This window comes from Leptonychotes weddellii, chromosome 7, assembly GCF_054177405.1.
Source record: "Leptonychotes weddellii isolate Sample4059 chromosome 7, ASM5417740v2, whole genome shotgun sequence".
In the NCBI taxonomy this organism is placed as follows: Eukaryota; Metazoa; Chordata; class Mammalia; order Carnivora; family Phocidae; genus Leptonychotes; species Leptonychotes weddellii.
The window spans coordinates 134,489,656-134,507,632 of NC_138375.1; the positions used below are offsets into that span (position 1 = coordinate 134,489,656).

The following is a 17,977-nucleotide window of genomic DNA, read 5'->3' on the forward strand; positions in this document are numbered from 1 at the left end:
AAGATGTGTTGACCTGTTGGAACGTCCCAGGCCTTACCCTCCAATGGTACCTGTATTCCACGAGTGAATAACTTGGAATGACTTCAAATGTCATGGGCTCCCAAGAGATGTACAAACAGGGGCCAAAGCTTCTGAGCTCCCCAGCTGAGCATGGACATTGGCATAGAGTGGCTTGGGCAGGATCATGTGCAAACCTTGACCCCAGGGAGAATGCAAGAGAAGCTCAAGCCTACCTGGTTCCTGGATTCTGGAATGTGTAACTCTTGGTCCAGTCGTTCTCTGGTGGCAATGCCAGGGTACAGGTTCTGCTGGAACAATGTTTGCAGAGCCACTTGCTGCATCAGCTTCAAAACAAGCTGCCTCCATCGGGATCCACGTGGGAGTGGGCCTGTTGCAGGGAAATGGCAACCTTATTAAGAAGGCTGTCATATGAATGCAAACTGGTGGTGCAGTCTCAACTCTTCACTTTATGCCACGTTGACATCTTCTCATTCCGGGGATTCCTGTGACTTGGCCACCCATGGATCCAAATAACTGGGTAGGACACAGGCAGTCCACCATCTGCCTATGGGAATGGATGTTAGGAAGGATCAAGGGAATACCAGAAGCTATCAAGCCATGTGATGGCATGCCAACGAATTGAGGAGACACGGGGTGTGGGTTAGGGGGTAAAAGCACCTTAGGAGAAACAAAGAGGATCCAAGTGCTCCTAAGAAACATGAAGGTAAACTCCAACAACACATCCTAAGTGCTGGTCCATGAGGTGAAAGTTCTCTTTTTGTAAATGACAACTGACATCGGTGCTGAATCTTGACCTGTTCTCTGCCACCTGAGATCTAGCTTGCCTATTTTCAAAAGAGGGACTCTTGGTGGGAATCCTGGCCACCAACTTCAGGTTTCATTCTGACGGCAGCCATATGTAAGCCTCTCTCTATCCCCTATCTCCAATCCTCCATAGATCACAGCTCTCCAGCATGTGTGCGGAGATAACTTTCCTGAACCCTGGAAAGTTATCAGGGCCTTTGGGGAATGCAAGCAGGGAGCAGGGCATCTGACGGAAACTTACTCCTTGATGTGCTGGTGGGAGCCATGCCAGTGGTGTCCCTTGGGTTCCGGAATGCTGGCCAGTTGACTGGGCAGGACCTGGCAGCACGGGACTTGTCAATGCCTGGGATGGCCCACTCCTGGATGGCCAACCCTTAATTATTTTGTCAGCTTCCTGTGGTAGCCCTGCCTTCAGTGGTTCAGACCTTTGGTGGAAGAGGTCTTCAGGAGGACATCGGGACCACTTGAGCCAAGTGCTTGCCCTAGGCAGGTGGACGTGCCCCGTCCCCTCTCCTCTGGATGCAATGTGCCTTTACCTCTCCCACTAGCTTCTCTCCAGGATTATAGCCCTGACATCTAATTGTGCTGTTTAGACTTGGGATTCTATGTAAGACCAGACCCGGTGAAGGCCCCTCCACAATCACTTCAGATACCAGAATGTGGGTGTGGAACTTGAGTCACCTTTGGCGACCCAAGAAGGGCCTCCTAATGAAGTTCTCTTGTATTGCAATACATTATTTTCTATCTTTCTTTTCTTTGTTTATATTTATTTTTTATTTATTGGAACTATTTTCATTTTTCATTTGAGTGTTTTCATTTTTCCCCTTCATTTTTATATTTATTTTTTAGGTTTTTTTTTTTTTTTTCTAATTTTGATTTTGTACGAGCCCTGGTATTTTCTTTCTTTCTTTTTTTTTTTAAAGATTTTATTCATTTATTCGACAGAGACACAGCGAGAGAGGGGACACAAGTAGGGGGAGTGGGAGAGGGAGAAGCAGGCTTCCCGCAGAGCAGGGGGCCCGATGTGGGACTCAATCCCAGGACCCTGGGACCATGACCTGAGCTGAAGGCAGATGCTCAATGACTGAGCCACCCAGGCGCCCAAGAGCCCTGGTATTTTCACCCTTCCCCTCACCAAACGGGACAGTTTAGCCACTTAGTTTGGTGTCTAAATGCCCTCCGCACCTGGGGAACCATTTTCCGTTGACACCCGGGCAGCTCTGAGGCAGCTTGTGAAGCAACACTTGTGGAGCCAGGCAGGAGACTGAACTCAGACAGCTTAGATAGGAGACATGTGAGAGGGAAATTGTGCATTGGCCATCGCCATGTATGTGGGGAGGGTTGGTCAACACTCTTATTTGCTTGTGGGCACAAGGGAAGAAGAAACTTGAAGGAAGCGCATGGGACCCCTGAACATGCAGTGTTCCAGGCAAGTGGAGATGCTACTGGGTCCTGGTGCAAAGGAAGCAAAGCTATCCACAGTCCCTATGGATTCAGACTCCCTAAGTTTCCCAGAAATAGTCTGTGCTCTGTTGGAGTCCATCATTTTGGGTTTCCACTGGCTCCAGCTGGTGTTCTTTGCTCTTGACTGCTGTGGGCAGCGTGTGTCAAGAGAACCTTGAGCTGTCTAAGGAGAGCACTACTTGACCTGGGAGAAGGAGATGACAGTTCCAGTAACATGAGAAGAAGATGAAGATAATCATACAAATTCAAAACAAAATAGAAACTGGAAGGCCAATTTGCATCTCATTCAAAGCTGGGGTTTTTCTGTTGTGTTGGGAGGGTGGTGGTGGTGCTGTGTGTGTGCTTCCAAAGTAACCAACCCCCCTTCCATGGTAAAAGTCCCTTCAGTGTTTGAAAGGAAGATCCAGTGGAAAGGGCAATGAGTCAAGCATTTCAATGGACTCCCAGTGCCAGCCAGTTAGGAAACCAGCCAGCCAAACGACCAAGCAAGCAAACAACCTACCAGCAATCCAACAGAAAATGTCAAACACAGGCCCAAATTCCCCTCCTGTATCCTTTTGGCTGTAGGGCTCTGAAAGTCCATCAGGTGTACTACAGGGAGACAAGTGGAACCCAGTAGAAATAGGTGGTGAAGGGACTCATTCTCCCATGACTTGAAGGCAGTCCATTAGCAATCACTAATTGTAGGGTAAGTGTGTGTGTGTCTGAGGGTTTTCTGGTGTGTGCTTGTGTTTCGGTGACAGCGAAACCAGTGGCTTTAGGTCAAGGAAAGAGCATCTACAAAAAGAGAGGGAATGCGTCTCCTGGAAGGCCCAGGGTTGCAGCCTTGACCAGGTGGTTGGTGTCTCTCCAATGTCCGTTTCTGGCTGGACTTGTCCAAGTGGTGGCTTGTAGCATGAGGAGAGGCGTGGGCAGAGGGCCTCCACAGAGGGTGCCTTACACATTTTCTGGGGGCAGCGTCCTCAACACAGTGCCTCTCAGGAAAGCGTAAATCCCCTGAGATGGTCCAAGTGCCGAGTCCTGATTGGAGCTGCTCAGGGCAAATGACCACTGGCATGGCTCTGTGTTGCTTTTATGGACTGCTCTGTCCCTACAGTGTAGGTGGTCGCCAGGCAGTGCCTGAGGTTGACTCTCACCAAGACTGGGAGCAGTCTTCAAGCCCCAAGAAGATGTCTTGCAGACACGTGGGTCCTGTTCTTGATCCCTCATTCCCAGGCCAGGGTGATCTGAGGGCAAGAGGATCACATTGAGGGATCCCAGGGGGGGCACAGTTGTGTGAGGATGTCCTTGCAGATCACAGCCCCTGGGGTCTTGGCCTCCAAGGCCTTGAGCAACAGCCTGCTAGCTGGTGGACTCCTGCCAGCTTCCACGTGGACACCTTCTCTGGCAGGTGATTTCCCAGAGTGGTGGCTCCATGTTGTACACGTGCCAGGGCCCTGAAAGCTCACCTATATGGATGGAACAGGCCACCCATTGACAGGACAGGCTCCAGGGCTGAAGTCCGGACTTGAGACTCCTCTGGCCTGGCTGGCCTTGGACCCCAATGTGGCTGTAGCCCCATTTTTCCCTCCATGTCCTATGTGCAGAAGTGCCAACCCCAAGGCTCCAGAGACCTCCCAGACACTCTCAGATCAGACCACAGTCTTCCCAACACTGCAAGTGAGCCATCCTTCCACGTGGCTTCTCTAGACAGAACGAAAGCCTGGTCTGTCCCAAGGCCACCTTGGCCAGGAACCTTTCAGACATTCTAACCCACTCTGTTCCGGGAGAGAGACAGACCCTTCCACTCTGTCTACCGAAGCTACAGGTAGATGTGTCCATAGAGCGAACTGGAAGAATGACACACTAGGGCAAGAGAGATGCAGAGGGCTTCTATCACAAGCTATATCTATGGAGAGATACAAACAATCCACCCATGGGTCTGGAAGCATGGAGACATGGAGATACAGATATATTTCTTTTCTTTCTTTTTTTTTTTAAAGATTTTATTTATTTATTTGAGAGAGAGAATGAGATAGAGCATGAGAGGGGGGAGGGTCAGAGGGAGAAGCAGACTCCTCGCTGAGCAGGGAGCCCAATGTGGGACTCGATCCTGGGACTCCAGGATCATGACCTGAGCCGAAGGCAGTTGCTTAACCAACTGAGCCACCCAGGCGCCCGATACAGATATATTTCTGCATATGAGAACGTGGATAGAGATAGAGATCTATTTGGATAGAAGCGACCAAGATAGGAATTCTTTGGTTCCTTTCCCCTTGCAACACAGACGTGTTGGACATGGCGGGGGGGGGGGGCTCAAATGACCAAATCCACAATCTAACCTCTCCCAGGGCATGTGGCAATTAGGTAGGGGCAGAATAAAACCCCAAGGAAAAAAACCCTCCAATACCCACCTTATTCTTCCAAATGTTTTGACCCACAATCCTTTCTGGAGTTTCAGTGCCCATACTGTGAGTTGCATAAGCATGATGCTCTGACAGTGTGGACATCTGTGTGTGCCTGCTTGTGAGAGAAAGCGAGATAAAGCGGGAGAGATAGACCCATAGAGACAGAGATCTGAAGAAATAGAGACAAGGAGATTCATTGCCAGCATAGTAGGATGAGCCTTAGGTATGAATTTGGCCACTGCTGAGAACAGTGAGGTCAAATACAATGTGCATGGACTGTCTGACACTTGGGTTCAACCTACATCCCCTGGAGGAATGCTTGCCCATCAGGCACCGTCAATCCAGGTGAAGCTTGATGACCGCCAGGAAGTATTAGTGCTGCCCCATGAGGTTGTCTGTGCCCAAAGCTGTGAACAGGACTTGGGCATACCAATGGCTTCCACAGCTGGTCCCAGGACCAGGAAGCATCTCACATCTCTGAAGATTGGCAGGCATGAGAGGACAGGAGGGAAATGGAACAAATCACAACCAAGAGATCACATTGGGGAGGCAAAAATAGGTTTATTGGACCAAAGGATTGTCCCCTCAAGCTTGAGATTCCAGGATGGATTTCCTCCAAGTTAGCCCTTGCAAGGGAGAGAGGTGACCCTGCTGACAGAAGGCCACCAAGAGGCTGACTGGGAACATCTTCTTTCTTCCTGTGAAGCGAAGGAACACTGTGGGTAGAGAGGCATGCGGATACATACTAAGAAAAGAGAAAACAAATGCTAATTTTGTGGAATGAGCCACAGTGGTACCCTTTCTGGAATGCCTGCTGAGAGTGGCTGTGACCCTTCGTGCTGCCATTTTGTGTTCTTTGGAAAGGCTCCCCCCATGCTCATCTTTGCATGGCAAAGATGCCAGGCAAAGGCCCCAGGGCATTCCAGACTTCGGCTGGGACAGGATCACTCAGAGATGGGAGACTGCAGTCGCTTCCTGTTTCGCTGGTTCCCAGCCTATCTCAGCCAGGATGGATTTGTGACCCTGGGCTCCCATGGTCAGGATGTGTAATGTCCTGTCTTGGTCTACACATTCAGCTCCTGGAGACAGGACTTTCTGACTGGGCAGGAGGAAAAGGCATGTGGAGGTGTTCTTCTTCGATCTCTCCTCCTTGCTTGGTTTGGCTGCCAGGGCCAGGGTTTCCCAGTCTACAGAGGAAAGGGTGATGGCAGAGAGGAGGTCACGTGTGTCCTGACAGTGCTTTGGATCAATCAGGTGTCGGGGAGGGTGCCCATTGCCCGGTGCCCACGGTGCCTTCAGAGGCTTTGTGGAGCTTGGTGCTTATCGGGAAGGCAATGGAGGCCTGCCCACAGGGCAGAGAGGACATCCTTCTTCTGTCTTTCCAAGTGATGGATGCTGCTTTGGGTGTCGGTCTTCCTCCGGAACATGAACAGTGCTGCCTGTTCCTCCTCCTTTCTGACCTGCTAGGACGTATCTCAGGAAGGATGTCTGAATGAGTGGGGGGTGGGGAGGACGAGGCCTTCCTGCTCCTAGTCCTGAGGCCATGTGGAATCATGCAGCATGGCCAGCAGGGCCTGAAACTCCTCCTCGCTGAGAGGTGCTTCCAGGGGTCCCGGAGCGTCCTCTTGTGGCAGACGCCCACTCAGAAAAGGGTGTGTGTCTTCTTCCATCTCTGTGGCTGAGAAAAGTTCCTCTAAAAAACTTGAGGCTTCTGCAGAGGGTTGGTGCTGTGAGTTGAGCACAGCCGACAGCCCTGCAGTAGGATGTGCCTGCTGCTGCCAGCCAGGGGTCTCAGCATGTGCAGGCTGCAGAACTGCCCCATCCTGAGCCTGTCCTGTGCCGATGACGAGCTGGGACCCATCGCTCCAGCACTGTGCGGTGCAGTTGCTCCCGGAGGGCCCTGCCTCCTGCAAGTGTTGGCAAGGATGGTCAGCTGGAAGCTGGGGGTAGTCTTGGAAGGGCAGGGGTGCCATGCCAGGGTGCTCATGTTGCTGCTGGTATTCCCCTTGAGACGGGGGGCAAAGAAGAGTGTGTCGAGTGGGGAGACACCCTCCCAGAGTCGGTGCTGTCAAGGAACGGTTCCTCAGGCCTTCAGCAGCAGGAAAGTTGTTTCCTCCCTGCCCACCTTGGGTGGGCGGGACCATCATGGCCCCCAGGACCTGGCTCCCAGGGCCCCCACAGAAAGCTGGAGGGGCAAAGCCCATGCAGGGAATGGGAGGTGTCCCTGCAGCAAGGGCCTGCCTGCTTCCCAGAGGATTGGACAGAGCCATTTGAGGAGAGCTTACGGGGACACCAGCCAGGGGGCCTGGTTCCCCTGGGACTGTCACATGAGGACTGGGTTTGGGGTGTGCTTCCAGGTCCTTCATGGGGCCACTTCTTCTCTGCCCTGGGTGCCGAGCTCTTCTGTTCTGGAACCAGACCTGGGACAGAGAAGAGATGTCGTGGACATGAGAAGAAGGGAAAGATGTCAGCTCTGCTTTCCCCCCTACCCCCACATGGGATCTTTTGGGGAGAAGGCCAGGACTCTTGGTCTGAATCTCAGGGGAACTCTGTCCATAACTTTCACCTGGCCCTTGGAAACTAGGTGACCACCCAGGGAAACTGCACCCCTGGCCTGGAGGCCATCCCCCCTTGATAGGCTTGAATGGCAGGCGCTCAGCTCTGCTCTGCCTGCTGTTCAGTCCCTACCTTGCCCTCTCTTTGATTGCCAGTTGCAGCTTTCTGACAAGCCATTCCAGGAGTCCTGGGACAAAGACATAGCTGACCACCTGCCCCTCCTTCCCCAGGCTACTCCAAGTCCTCAGGAATGTCTCAGGGCATCCCTCAACACCTTTCCCTGCCCCGGTGTCTGATTGGGTGTAATCCCAATGGCAAACCACCAACTCTGACTTGCAGTCCTTCAACCCATGCCTCCTGGCCTCACATCCACAATAGGTAAGTCTACAGGCACATCTCTTATGGGTCTAGAGGAGGGCATGGGCAGCCAGGAACCCACATCAACAACACTCGCATTCGGATTTGGCTCTCCCTCTCCTCCGTTTGCTACATGAGAAGAGGAATTCTCAGGAATGAGCACGTTGATCTTCCCCTCTGTCCGGGGACAAGACTTGTCAAAGTACAGGCCCATGAAGGCCTGCTTGAAGCACGGTCACTGGCTCTCGTCCCAAAGGAGAGGCTTCCAGAGAGTCTGCCTCCATATACCACAAGGGCGTTTCACAACTCCTATATCAGGAACCACTCTCTGCAGAGCCTTCTCAACCAGGGCACATGGGACCTCTCGCCCACTTGACAATAATCCTTGGGCCAATAATCCTGGATGATTAGGTTATCCAGAGAAGGTGTGGTTTGAGGGCAGAATCCATTCCTGCCCTGAGGTCCTGAGGCCCCGGACACTGACAAACACGTTGCCACACACAGGACAGCAACCCTACTCACACTCAGGAAATCCTGAGGGCCAAATGGATAGCGCTACTAAGCTGCTCAAGCGCTGACAGTTTGTGCGATCTCTAGATAGGTGCCAATGTTTCCGTTTCCCCTCTTTTGTCTGCTCACCATTTCTACACGCATGTATGCTGCCAACTCCCCCCACCATTTGGTTTGGAAATTCTTCCTTGGGCGGTCTCTCACTTGCAAGTTCAACACTTTCCTCCCATTGCCTGGGCACTGGATCCTGTGGATAACTCAAAGGAGCCCACGATTCCCCAGCAACGTCTCAGGTGCCACTATCCCTTCCATGTTGAAGAACTCACGGCCACACTCTGAAAATGTACCTGAATGCGGGATTCTGGAAGACCTGTGAGTCTGGCCAGGTGTTCCCTGGTAGCAATGTTCGGAAAGCGGTTCTTCTCAAAGGCTTGAAGGAGGATACTGGTTTGGGATGGAGAAATGGATGTCCGTTTTCTCCTGCCTTCCTTTGGGAAACGTTCTAAAAAGAGAACAGAGTTAGAAAGGACGGCTTTGAAGCCAATGGCACATCCAATGTAGAAAGAGAAATTGGTGTCCATGTGCATGCATGAGTGTGTGTGTGTTTGCATGCTTCTCCATTTTCTCTATAGCCTCTCCTTCCCTGACTTCACTGATGTCACCATGGACCCACCGAAACAAGCTTGGATCTAAAGTCTGAGGTGACCCCAGAAGAGGACTCTGTCCTTCCTACAGTTTCAGGACAAGAAGATTCAAAGCACCACCCAACAGGAGGTGCATGCACAGTGTCCATCTCTGGGAACAGAAAGGCAGCTGGAACCAGTGGGCATGGGTTCCTCTGCTAAGCCTTCTTGCCAAACACATGGCAAGCCCATGCATACCCATTCCTGTGTCAAGGAGAAGCTTATGAAGAGACCCATTTGGTATGCTGGGGAGTCACCTTGAGTCCAAGCTGGAGGCTGTTCCTGTCCATGTGATGGCCCTTCCCTGTGGGATTTGGCAGACCCCAGTCGGCTCTGTCTTAGCTGTCTTGTTCGCTGGTTCTGGAACCACACCTAAATGGCAAAAGAAGAACCGATGGTCAGGCACCCTGGTGGGCATGATCCATATATATACACATTTTTTTTTTCTCATACCTAAGGTCTCAGAGTGTTTTGTGTGGACCCTGCAATAACTCTGGACAAATGATCTCTAGGGAAAATCAATGAAGACGTGTTGACCTGTTGGAATGTCCCAGGCCTTGTGCTCCAATGGTACCTGGGTTCCACAACTGAATGACTTGGAATGACTTCAAAGGGCCATGGGCTCAACAGAGTTGCACATACAGGGGCCAAAGCTTCTGAGCTCCCCAGCTTAGCATGTAGATTTACATGCAGTGGCTTGGGCCTGATTGTGTCCGTGACTTGTTGCCCAGGGAAAATGCAAGTGAAGCTGAAACCTACCTGGATCCTGGATTCTGGAATGTCTAGCTCTCGGGCCAGTCTTTCTCTGGTGGCAATGCCTGGGTATGGGTTCTGCTGGAACAATGCTTGCAGAGCCCCTTGCTGCGTTTGTTTCAAAACAAGCCGCCTCCGTCGGGATCCGCATGGGAGGAAGCCTGTTGCAGGGAAAATTACAACCATATTAGGAAGGCTTTCATAGGAATGCAAACCGGTGGGGCGGTCTCAGCTCTTCACTTTCTGCCCTGTGGACACCTTCCCAGGCCGGGGCTTCCTGTGCCTTTGCCATTCATGGATCCAACTAAGGGACTGCTCAATAAGACACAGGCAGTCGCCATCTCCCTATGGGAATGGGTGATAGGCAAGGATCTAGGGAAATACCAACTGCTAGCAAACCATGTAATGGCATGCCAATAAATTGAGGAAAGCCGCGGTGGAGGTGAAGAGGTGAAAGCACCTTAGGAGAAACAAAGAGTACCCACTGCTCCTAAAAAACATCAAGGTCAACTCTGACAACATATCCTAAGTGCTGGTCCATGAGGTGAAAGTTCTCTTTTTGTAAATGACACCTGAAATAGATGCTGAATCTTTTCCCGTTCTCTGCCACCTGAGATCTAGCTTGCCTATTTGCAAAAGCGGGACTCTTGTTGGGAATCCTGGCCACCAACTTCAGTTTTCATTCTGATGGCAGCCATATGCAAGCCTCTCTCTATCCCCTTCCCCCAATCCTCCCTGGATCACAATCCCTCCAGCATGTGTGCGGGCAATCGAGGTGGTCCCTTCTACTTTCCCAAACCCTGGAAAATTATCAGGGACTTTGGGGAATGTAAGCAGGGAGCAGGGCACTGGATGGAAACTTACTCCTTGATGTGCTGGTGGGAGCCATGCCGATGGAGTCACTTGGGTTCCAGAGCACTGACCGGCCGACTGGACAGGACCCGGAGCATGGGACTTATCAATGCCTGGGATGGCCCACCCCTGGATGTCCCACCCCCAATCATTTCAACAGCTTCCTGTGGTAGCCCTGCCTTCAGTGGCTCAGACCTTTGGCGGAAGAGGTCTTCAGGAGGACATTGGGACTACCTGAGCCAAGTGCTTGCCCTGGGCAGGTGGATGTGCCCCGTCCCCTCTCCTCTGGATGCAATGTGCCTTTCCCACTCCCACTAGCTTTTCTCCAGGATTACAGCCCTGACACCAAATCGTAGTGTTGAGACTCTGGGACTCTGTGTAGGACCGGACCGGGTGAAGGCCCTTCGACAATCACTTCAGATTCTGGCATGTGGGTGTGGAACTTGAATAACCTTTGGCCACCCAAGACGAGCCTCCTAATTAAGTTTCCTTGTCTTGCATTACATTGTTTTCTATCTTTCTTTTCTTTGTTTACATTTATTTTTTATGTATTGGAATTTTCGTCATTTTTCATTTGCATGTTTTTGTTTTTCCCCTTCATTTTTATATTTATTTTTTTGGTATTGCTTCTTTTTTTTTAAATTTTGATTTTGTAAGTGCCCTGGTATTTTCAACATTCCCCCTGCCAATCAGGACTGGTTAGCCACATAGTTTGGTGTCTAGATGTCCTCCATATCTGGAGAACCCGATTCTGATGACATCATGGCAGCTCCCAGGCAGCTTGTGAAGCTACAGGTGTGGAGCCAGGCAGGACACTGAAATCAGTCAGCTTAGATAGGCGGCACGTGAGAGGGAAATTGCGGAGTTGGCCATCGCCATGTATGTGGGGTGGTTTGGTCGACACTGTTAGTTGCTTGTGGGTTTGCACACATGAGTGTGTGTGGCAAACCACCTCTTCTGACTCAGAGGCTTTGTACCCTTTCCTCCCGACCTCACATCCACCTGGTTCCTCTGCTGGCACATCTCTTATGGGCCAAGGCGACAGCTTGGCATCTAGAAGTTCCTAATCAACAACACCTGCATTTGGATTTGAATCTCTCTCCTTTTGTGGCTGGATGAAAAGTTTAAATCTCATTGACACCTTCAGTTTCTTCTCTTTCTGTGTATAAGAGTTGTCAGTAATTTCCACAATAGCCAAACTATGGAAAGAACCAAGGTGTCCATCAACAGATGAATGGAGGAAGAAGATGTGGTATATATACAATGGAATATTATGTAGCCCTCAGAAAAAAAATGAAATCTTGCCGTTTGCAATGACGTGGATGGAACTAGAAGGTATTATGCTAAGCGACTTAAGTCAAACAGAGAAAGACATGTATCATATGATCCCGTTGATATGAGGAATTCTTAATCTCAAGAAACAAGCTGAGGGTTGCTGGAGTGGTGGGGGGTGGGAGGGATAGAGTAGCTGGGTGATAGACTTTGGGGAGGGTGTGTGTTATGGTAAACACTGTGAATTGTGTAAGACTGATGAATTACAGACCTGTTCCTTTGAAACAAATACTAGATTGTACGTTTAAAAAAAGAGAACATAATAGGAAGGGAAAAATGAAGGGGGGAAATTGGAGGGGGAGATGAACCATGAGAGACTATGGACTCTGGTTCTAGAGGGGAGGGCAGTGGGAGGATGGGTTAGCCTGGTGATGGGTATTAAAGAGGTCACATTCTGCATGGAGCACTGGGTGTTATATGTAAACAGTGAATCATGGAACACCACATCAAAAACTAATGATGTAATGTATGGTGAGTAATATAACATAATAAAATAAAATTAGAAAAAAAAAAGAGTTGTCAGAGTATCGATCTGTGTATGCCAGGCCAAGCTGGTTTATAGTGTCTTGCACTAATTTAGAGTCTTTTAGATAGTTATCCCGTATGTTATGAATTCCTTCTTGTATATGTTTATTTGAGTCCTCTTGCTATTATTGCAAATAAAATATTGTATAAACATACTCTTTCATGAAGATTGCTGCCTTCATTCAATCTTCTTAAATATCGATTACTGAAACATTTTTTTTCTTTCTTTCCCAACCCAATTAAACCTTACACTCCTCAGAAGACCATTTTTCTTATAGAACATGCATTTTTTACTTTCTTTTTTCCCCATTATATAAACCTTCCTTTTTAATTATTTTTTATTTTTATTATGTTAGTCACCATAGAGTACATCATTAGTTTTTTTATATTTATTTTTTATGTTATGTTAGTCACCATACAGTACATCATTAGTTGATATTGTGTTCCATGATTCATTGTTCGTGTATAAACATCAGTAGTTTTTGATGTAGTACTGTTCAGTGATTCATTATTTGCATATAACACTCAGTGCTCATTACAACACGTGCCCTCCTAAATGCCCATCACCAGGCTACCCCATTCCCCTCCCACCTCCCCTCTGAAACCCTCATTTTGTTTCCTGGTTCATAGTCTCTCATGGTTTGCCCCCCCGTCTTATTTCCCCCACTTCATTTTTCCCTTCCTTCTCCTAATGTCCTTCATGCTATTCTTTCTGTTCCAAATATGAGTGAAACCATATGATAATTGACTTTCTCTTCTTGACTTATTTAACTTAGCATAGTCCCCTTCAGTTCTATCCATATTGACGCAAATGATGAGTATTCATCCATTCTGAAGGCTGAATAATATTCCATTGTATATATGAGCACAGCTTCTTTATCCATTTACCCATTGAAGGGCATCTCAGCTCCTTCCACAGTTTGGCTATTGTGGACATTGCTGCTATGAACATTGGGGTGCATGTTCCCCTTCTTTGAGTGAGGCTTGGATGGCTATATATTTCCCCCTTTGGACCACCTTTGCAATATCCCATAGGTTTTTGGACCAGTGTGATTTCATTTTCATTAGTTTCCATGAATTGATTATGTTCTTCTTTAATTTCCTGTTTGACCCTATCATTCTTTAGCAGGATGGTCTTTAGCTTCCAAGTGTTTGAATTCTTTCCAATTTTTTCTTGTGATTGAGTTCCAAGTTCAAAGCATTGTGGTCTGAAAATATTCAGGGAATTATCTCAGTCTTTTGTTATCAGTTGAGACCTGTGTTGTGACCCAGTATGTGGTATCTTATTCTGGAGAGGGTTCCATGTGCATACAAGAAAAATGAGTATTGTGTTGTTTTAGGGTGGAATGTTCTGTATATATCTTTGAAGTCCATCTGGTACGATGTGTCCTTCAAAGCTCTTGTCTCTTTGTTGATCTTCTGCATAGATGATCTGTCTATTGCCGAGAGTGGAGTGTTGAGGTCTCCTCCTATTAAAGTATTATTACCAATGATTCTTTATTTTGGTTAACAGTTGGCTTATGTAGATGGCTGCTCCCATTTTGGGGGCATAGATATTTACAATTTTTAGATCTTTTTGTTGGATAGACCCTTTAAGAATGATATAGTGTCCTTCTGTATCTCTAACTACAGTCTTTGGCTTACAATCTAATTTGTCTGATATAAGAATTGCTACCCCAGCTATATTTTGAGGTCCGCTGGCATGAAAAATGGTTCTCTATCCCTTCACTTTCAGTCCGGATCTATCTTTAGGTTCAAAATGAGACTCTTGTAGGCAGCATATGGATGGGTCCTGTCTTTTTATCCAGTCTGCAACTCTGTGCTGTTTCATGGGAGCATTTAGGCCACTCACATTGAGAGTGACTATTGAAAGATACTATTTTAATGCCATCCTGTTACCTGTGAAGTCCCTGTTTCTATAGACTGTCTTTGTATATTTCTAGTCTATACTGCTCTTGGGGTCTTCCCTTTTATAGAAACCCCCTTAATATTTTTTGCAGGGCTGGCTTGGTGGTCACATATTCTTTCAGTTTCTGCCAGTCCTGAAAACTCCTCGTCTCTACATCCATTCTGAATGGCAGCCTTGCTGGATAAAATATCCTTGGCTGCATGGTCTTCTCATTTAGTACCCTGAATATGTCTTGCCATCCCTTTCTGGTTTGCCAGGTCTCTGTGGACAGGTCTGATGATTTTCTAATGTTTATCCCTCCATATGTAGGAAATCTCTTCCCCAAAGCTGCTTTCAATATTGCTTCCTTGGTTCTAAGTTGTGCAAGTTTTACTATTATATGTTGAGGCATTGATCTGTTCTCTTTGAATGTGGGGGAGGTCATCTCTGCCTCTTGGACATGAATGCTTGTTTCCTTCCCGAATATAGAAGTTTGCAGCTACAATTTTCTCAAAAAATCTTCTAGTTCTCTCTTTCTATCCACCCCCTCAGGGATCCTAATAATTCTGACATTGGAATGTTTCACGCATCATTAATCTCTCTCATAAATTAGAATAAATAAAGAAAGAGGCTGTGCATCATATATACAATCTTATCTCTTGGGCTTTCATGAGTTTATCCCAGGCCTCCTTCACATCCTTCTTTTCTATCATCATATCTTCTAGCTCACTAATTCATTTTTCTGCCTCCTTTACCTTGCCTGTCAGGGCATCCAGTTTAGACTGCATCTCATTTATACCATTTTTAAGTTCGGCCTGATTAGATCTCATTTCTGCCCTTAGAGATTCTATATTGCTGCTAATATTTTTCTCAAGCCTAGATATTGACTTCATAATTGCTACTCAGAAGTCTATCTCTGACATCTTGCTTATATTCACAACCATTAGGTCTGTGGCAGAGGCCACAGTCTCTGGTTCTTTTCTTTGTTTGGGGTTCCTCCTATTATTCATTCTGTTGGAGGGTGTTTGAGGGAATGTACAGAGTCCAAAGTATTAACTACCACCCAATCAAGATGCACCTGTTTTGTAGGGACCCTAGGGTGGTCATCCTCTTGTTCTTCCAGCCTGTCTTCTGGGGGAGGGGTCTTCCACACTGTTTCTCAGGCAACCCTGCTTGGGCAGAGTTGCCCTGCCCCCTGTTGGGGGTTGGGGTCAGTGCAAACCCGTTTTTTGAGCTTTTGTTCTCTGGCGACTTTTGACATCTCTTAGAATCAGGGTAAAAATGGTCGCCCCCAAACTTCTGTCCCAGGGCAGAGAAATCATAGTATGCTCTTCACTGAGCTCTCCAGGACACACAGTCTCCGTTTCTGTCTGTGCTGCCAAAACCCACAGCCCACACAGTGTTGCGCCCCACAGCAACTCTCCCAGAGGTTGATCCCAAGGCTGGATGTGGCTCTGCCCATTGTGCTTCTAAAACCGTGAACAGCCCCCAGTTCATGCACAGGGACCTGTAGCTCCTGGATGCTGTCTGGGGGCTGCACTAAAGTCCTTTCCCCGCTGCTATCGGTCTGTGAGTCTGTGTCTGGTCCCCAGCTTTGCCTGCTTTTGTGCCAGCTTATGGCAGCTCCCTCCCCTTTCTGTTCATTTTCCTGTATCTGCCCACAAAATCACGGCTCAGCCCTTCATAACTCGAGACTGCTGGGGATTTTCTTGTAGAGATCCAGATATATATTCTTACAACTCAGTCTGATTTCATGGGTATTCAGAATGGTTTGGTAGCTATCCAGCTAAATTCAGGGGATCAGTTGAAATAGGGTCCCCTACTCCTCTGTCATCCTGCCTCTCCCCCCAAGTAGCATAGACATTTTAAAAATATTTGTTCTTCCAATCCATAAGCATGGGTTATTTCTCCATTTCTTTCTGTCTTCTTCAATTTCAGTTATAAGTGTTCTGTAGTTTTTAGAGTGCAGATCTTTTATCACTTTGGTTAGGTTTATTCCTGAGTGTCTTATGGGTTTTGGTGCAATTCTAAATAAGATCGATTCCTTAATTTCTCTTTCTTCTATCTTGTTAGTGTATAGAAATGCAACTGACTTCTCTGCTTTGATTTATATCCTGCTACTTTGCTGAATTCCTACGTGATTTCTAGAAATTTTGGGGCGGAATATTTTGGGTTTTCAACATAGAGGAAAATGTCATCTGTGAAGAGTGAAAGTTTGACTTCTTCTTTGCCAGTTTAGATGCCTTTTATTTCTTTTTGTTGCCTGATTGCTAAGGTGGAACTTCTAGCAATATGTTGATTAACTGTGGTGAGACTGGACATCCCTCTCATGTTCCTGCCCTTACAGGAAAAGCTCTCATTTTTTCCCCACTGAGGATAATATTCTCTCTGTGTTTTTTGTATAAAGCTTTTATGATACTGAGGAATGTTCCCTCCAGACCTACAATGCAGAGAGTTTTAATCAAGAAAGTATACTGCATTTTGTCAAATACTTTTTTTGCATCTATTAAAAAGATTATATGCTTCTCATCATTTCTTATATTAATGTAGCGTATCACATTGATTTGTGTATGTTGAACCACACTTGCAGCCCTGGAATAAATTGTACTTGGTTGGTGTGAATAATCCTTTTAATATACTGTTTGATCCAATTGGGTAGTATCATGGTGAGAATTTTGGGATCCATGTTCATCAGGGATATTAGTCTTTAATTCTCCTTTTTGGTGGAGTCTTTGGTTTTTGCTTCAAGGTATTGCTGGCCTCATAGAATGAGTTTGGAAGTTTTCCTTCCATTTCTGTTTTTTGAAAAAGCTTCAGTACAATATATATTACTTCTTTAAAAATGTTTAATAGGATTCTCCTGGGAGGCCAACTGGTCCTGGAGTCTTGTTTGTTAGGAGATTTTAATTACTCCTTCAATTTCTTTGTTCATTAAGGGTCTTTTCAGGTTTTCCATTGCTTCCTGTTTCAGTTTTAGTAATTCATATGTTTCTAGGACTAAAAGACAACCTATGGAACAAGGGAAGACATTTACAAATATCTTGTCAGATAAATGGCTAGTATCCAAACTCTACAAATAATTTCTCAAACTCAACACCCAATAAGCAAATAATCCCGTCAAGAAAAGGGGAGAAGACATGGACAGACATTTCTCTAAAGAAGACATGCAAGTGGTCAAGAGACACATGAAAAAATCCTCAACATCACTTAGCATCAGGGAAATACAAATCACTACCACAATGAGATGCCACTTCACACCAGTCAGAGTGGCTAAAAGGAACAACACAGGAAAGAACAGAAGTTGGTCAGGATGCAGAGAAAGGGGAACCCTCCTCCACTGTTGGTGGGAATGCAAGCTGGTGCAGCCATTCTGGAAAACAGAACGGAGGATCCTCAAATAGTTAAAAATGGACTTATCTTTTTGACTTATTTCACTCAACATAATACCCTCCAGTTCCATCCATGTCGTTGCAAATGGCAAGATCTCATTCTGTTTGATGGCTGCATAATATTCCATTGTATATATATACCACATCTTCTTTATCCAGTCATCTGTCGATGGACATCTTGGCTCTTTCCACAGTTTGGCTATTGTGGACATTGCTGCTATAAACATCGGGGTGCACGTACTCCATTGGATCCCTACTTTTGTATCTTTGGGGTAAATACCCAGTAGTGCAATTGCTGGATCACATGGTAGCTCTATTTTCAACTTTTTGAGGAACCTCCATACAGTTTTCCAGAGTGGCTGCACCAGCTTGCATTCCCACCAACAGTGTACGAGGGTTCCCCTTTCTCCGCATCCCAGACATGTATCATATGATCTCATTGATATGAGGAATTCT

At 47.1% G+C, this 17,977-nt stretch overlaps 1 protein-coding gene across 1 annotated transcript; it reads right to left on the reverse strand.

The window, feature by feature from the left end:
• Positions 1-8,398: 8,398 nt before the first annotated feature.
• DUX4 (double homeobox 4) lies at positions 8,399-10,424 on the reverse strand. Its single transcript, XM_081825630.1, has 4 exons — positions 10,400-10,424; positions 9,542-9,696; positions 9,040-9,154; positions 8,399-8,601 (listed from the first exon to the last, which is right to left on the reverse strand). The coding sequence occupies exons 1-4, from the start codon at positions 10,422-10,424 to the stop codon at positions 8,399-8,401; spliced, it is 498 nt and encodes a 165-aa protein (XP_081681756.1).
• Positions 10,425-17,977: the final 7,553 nt, after the last annotated feature.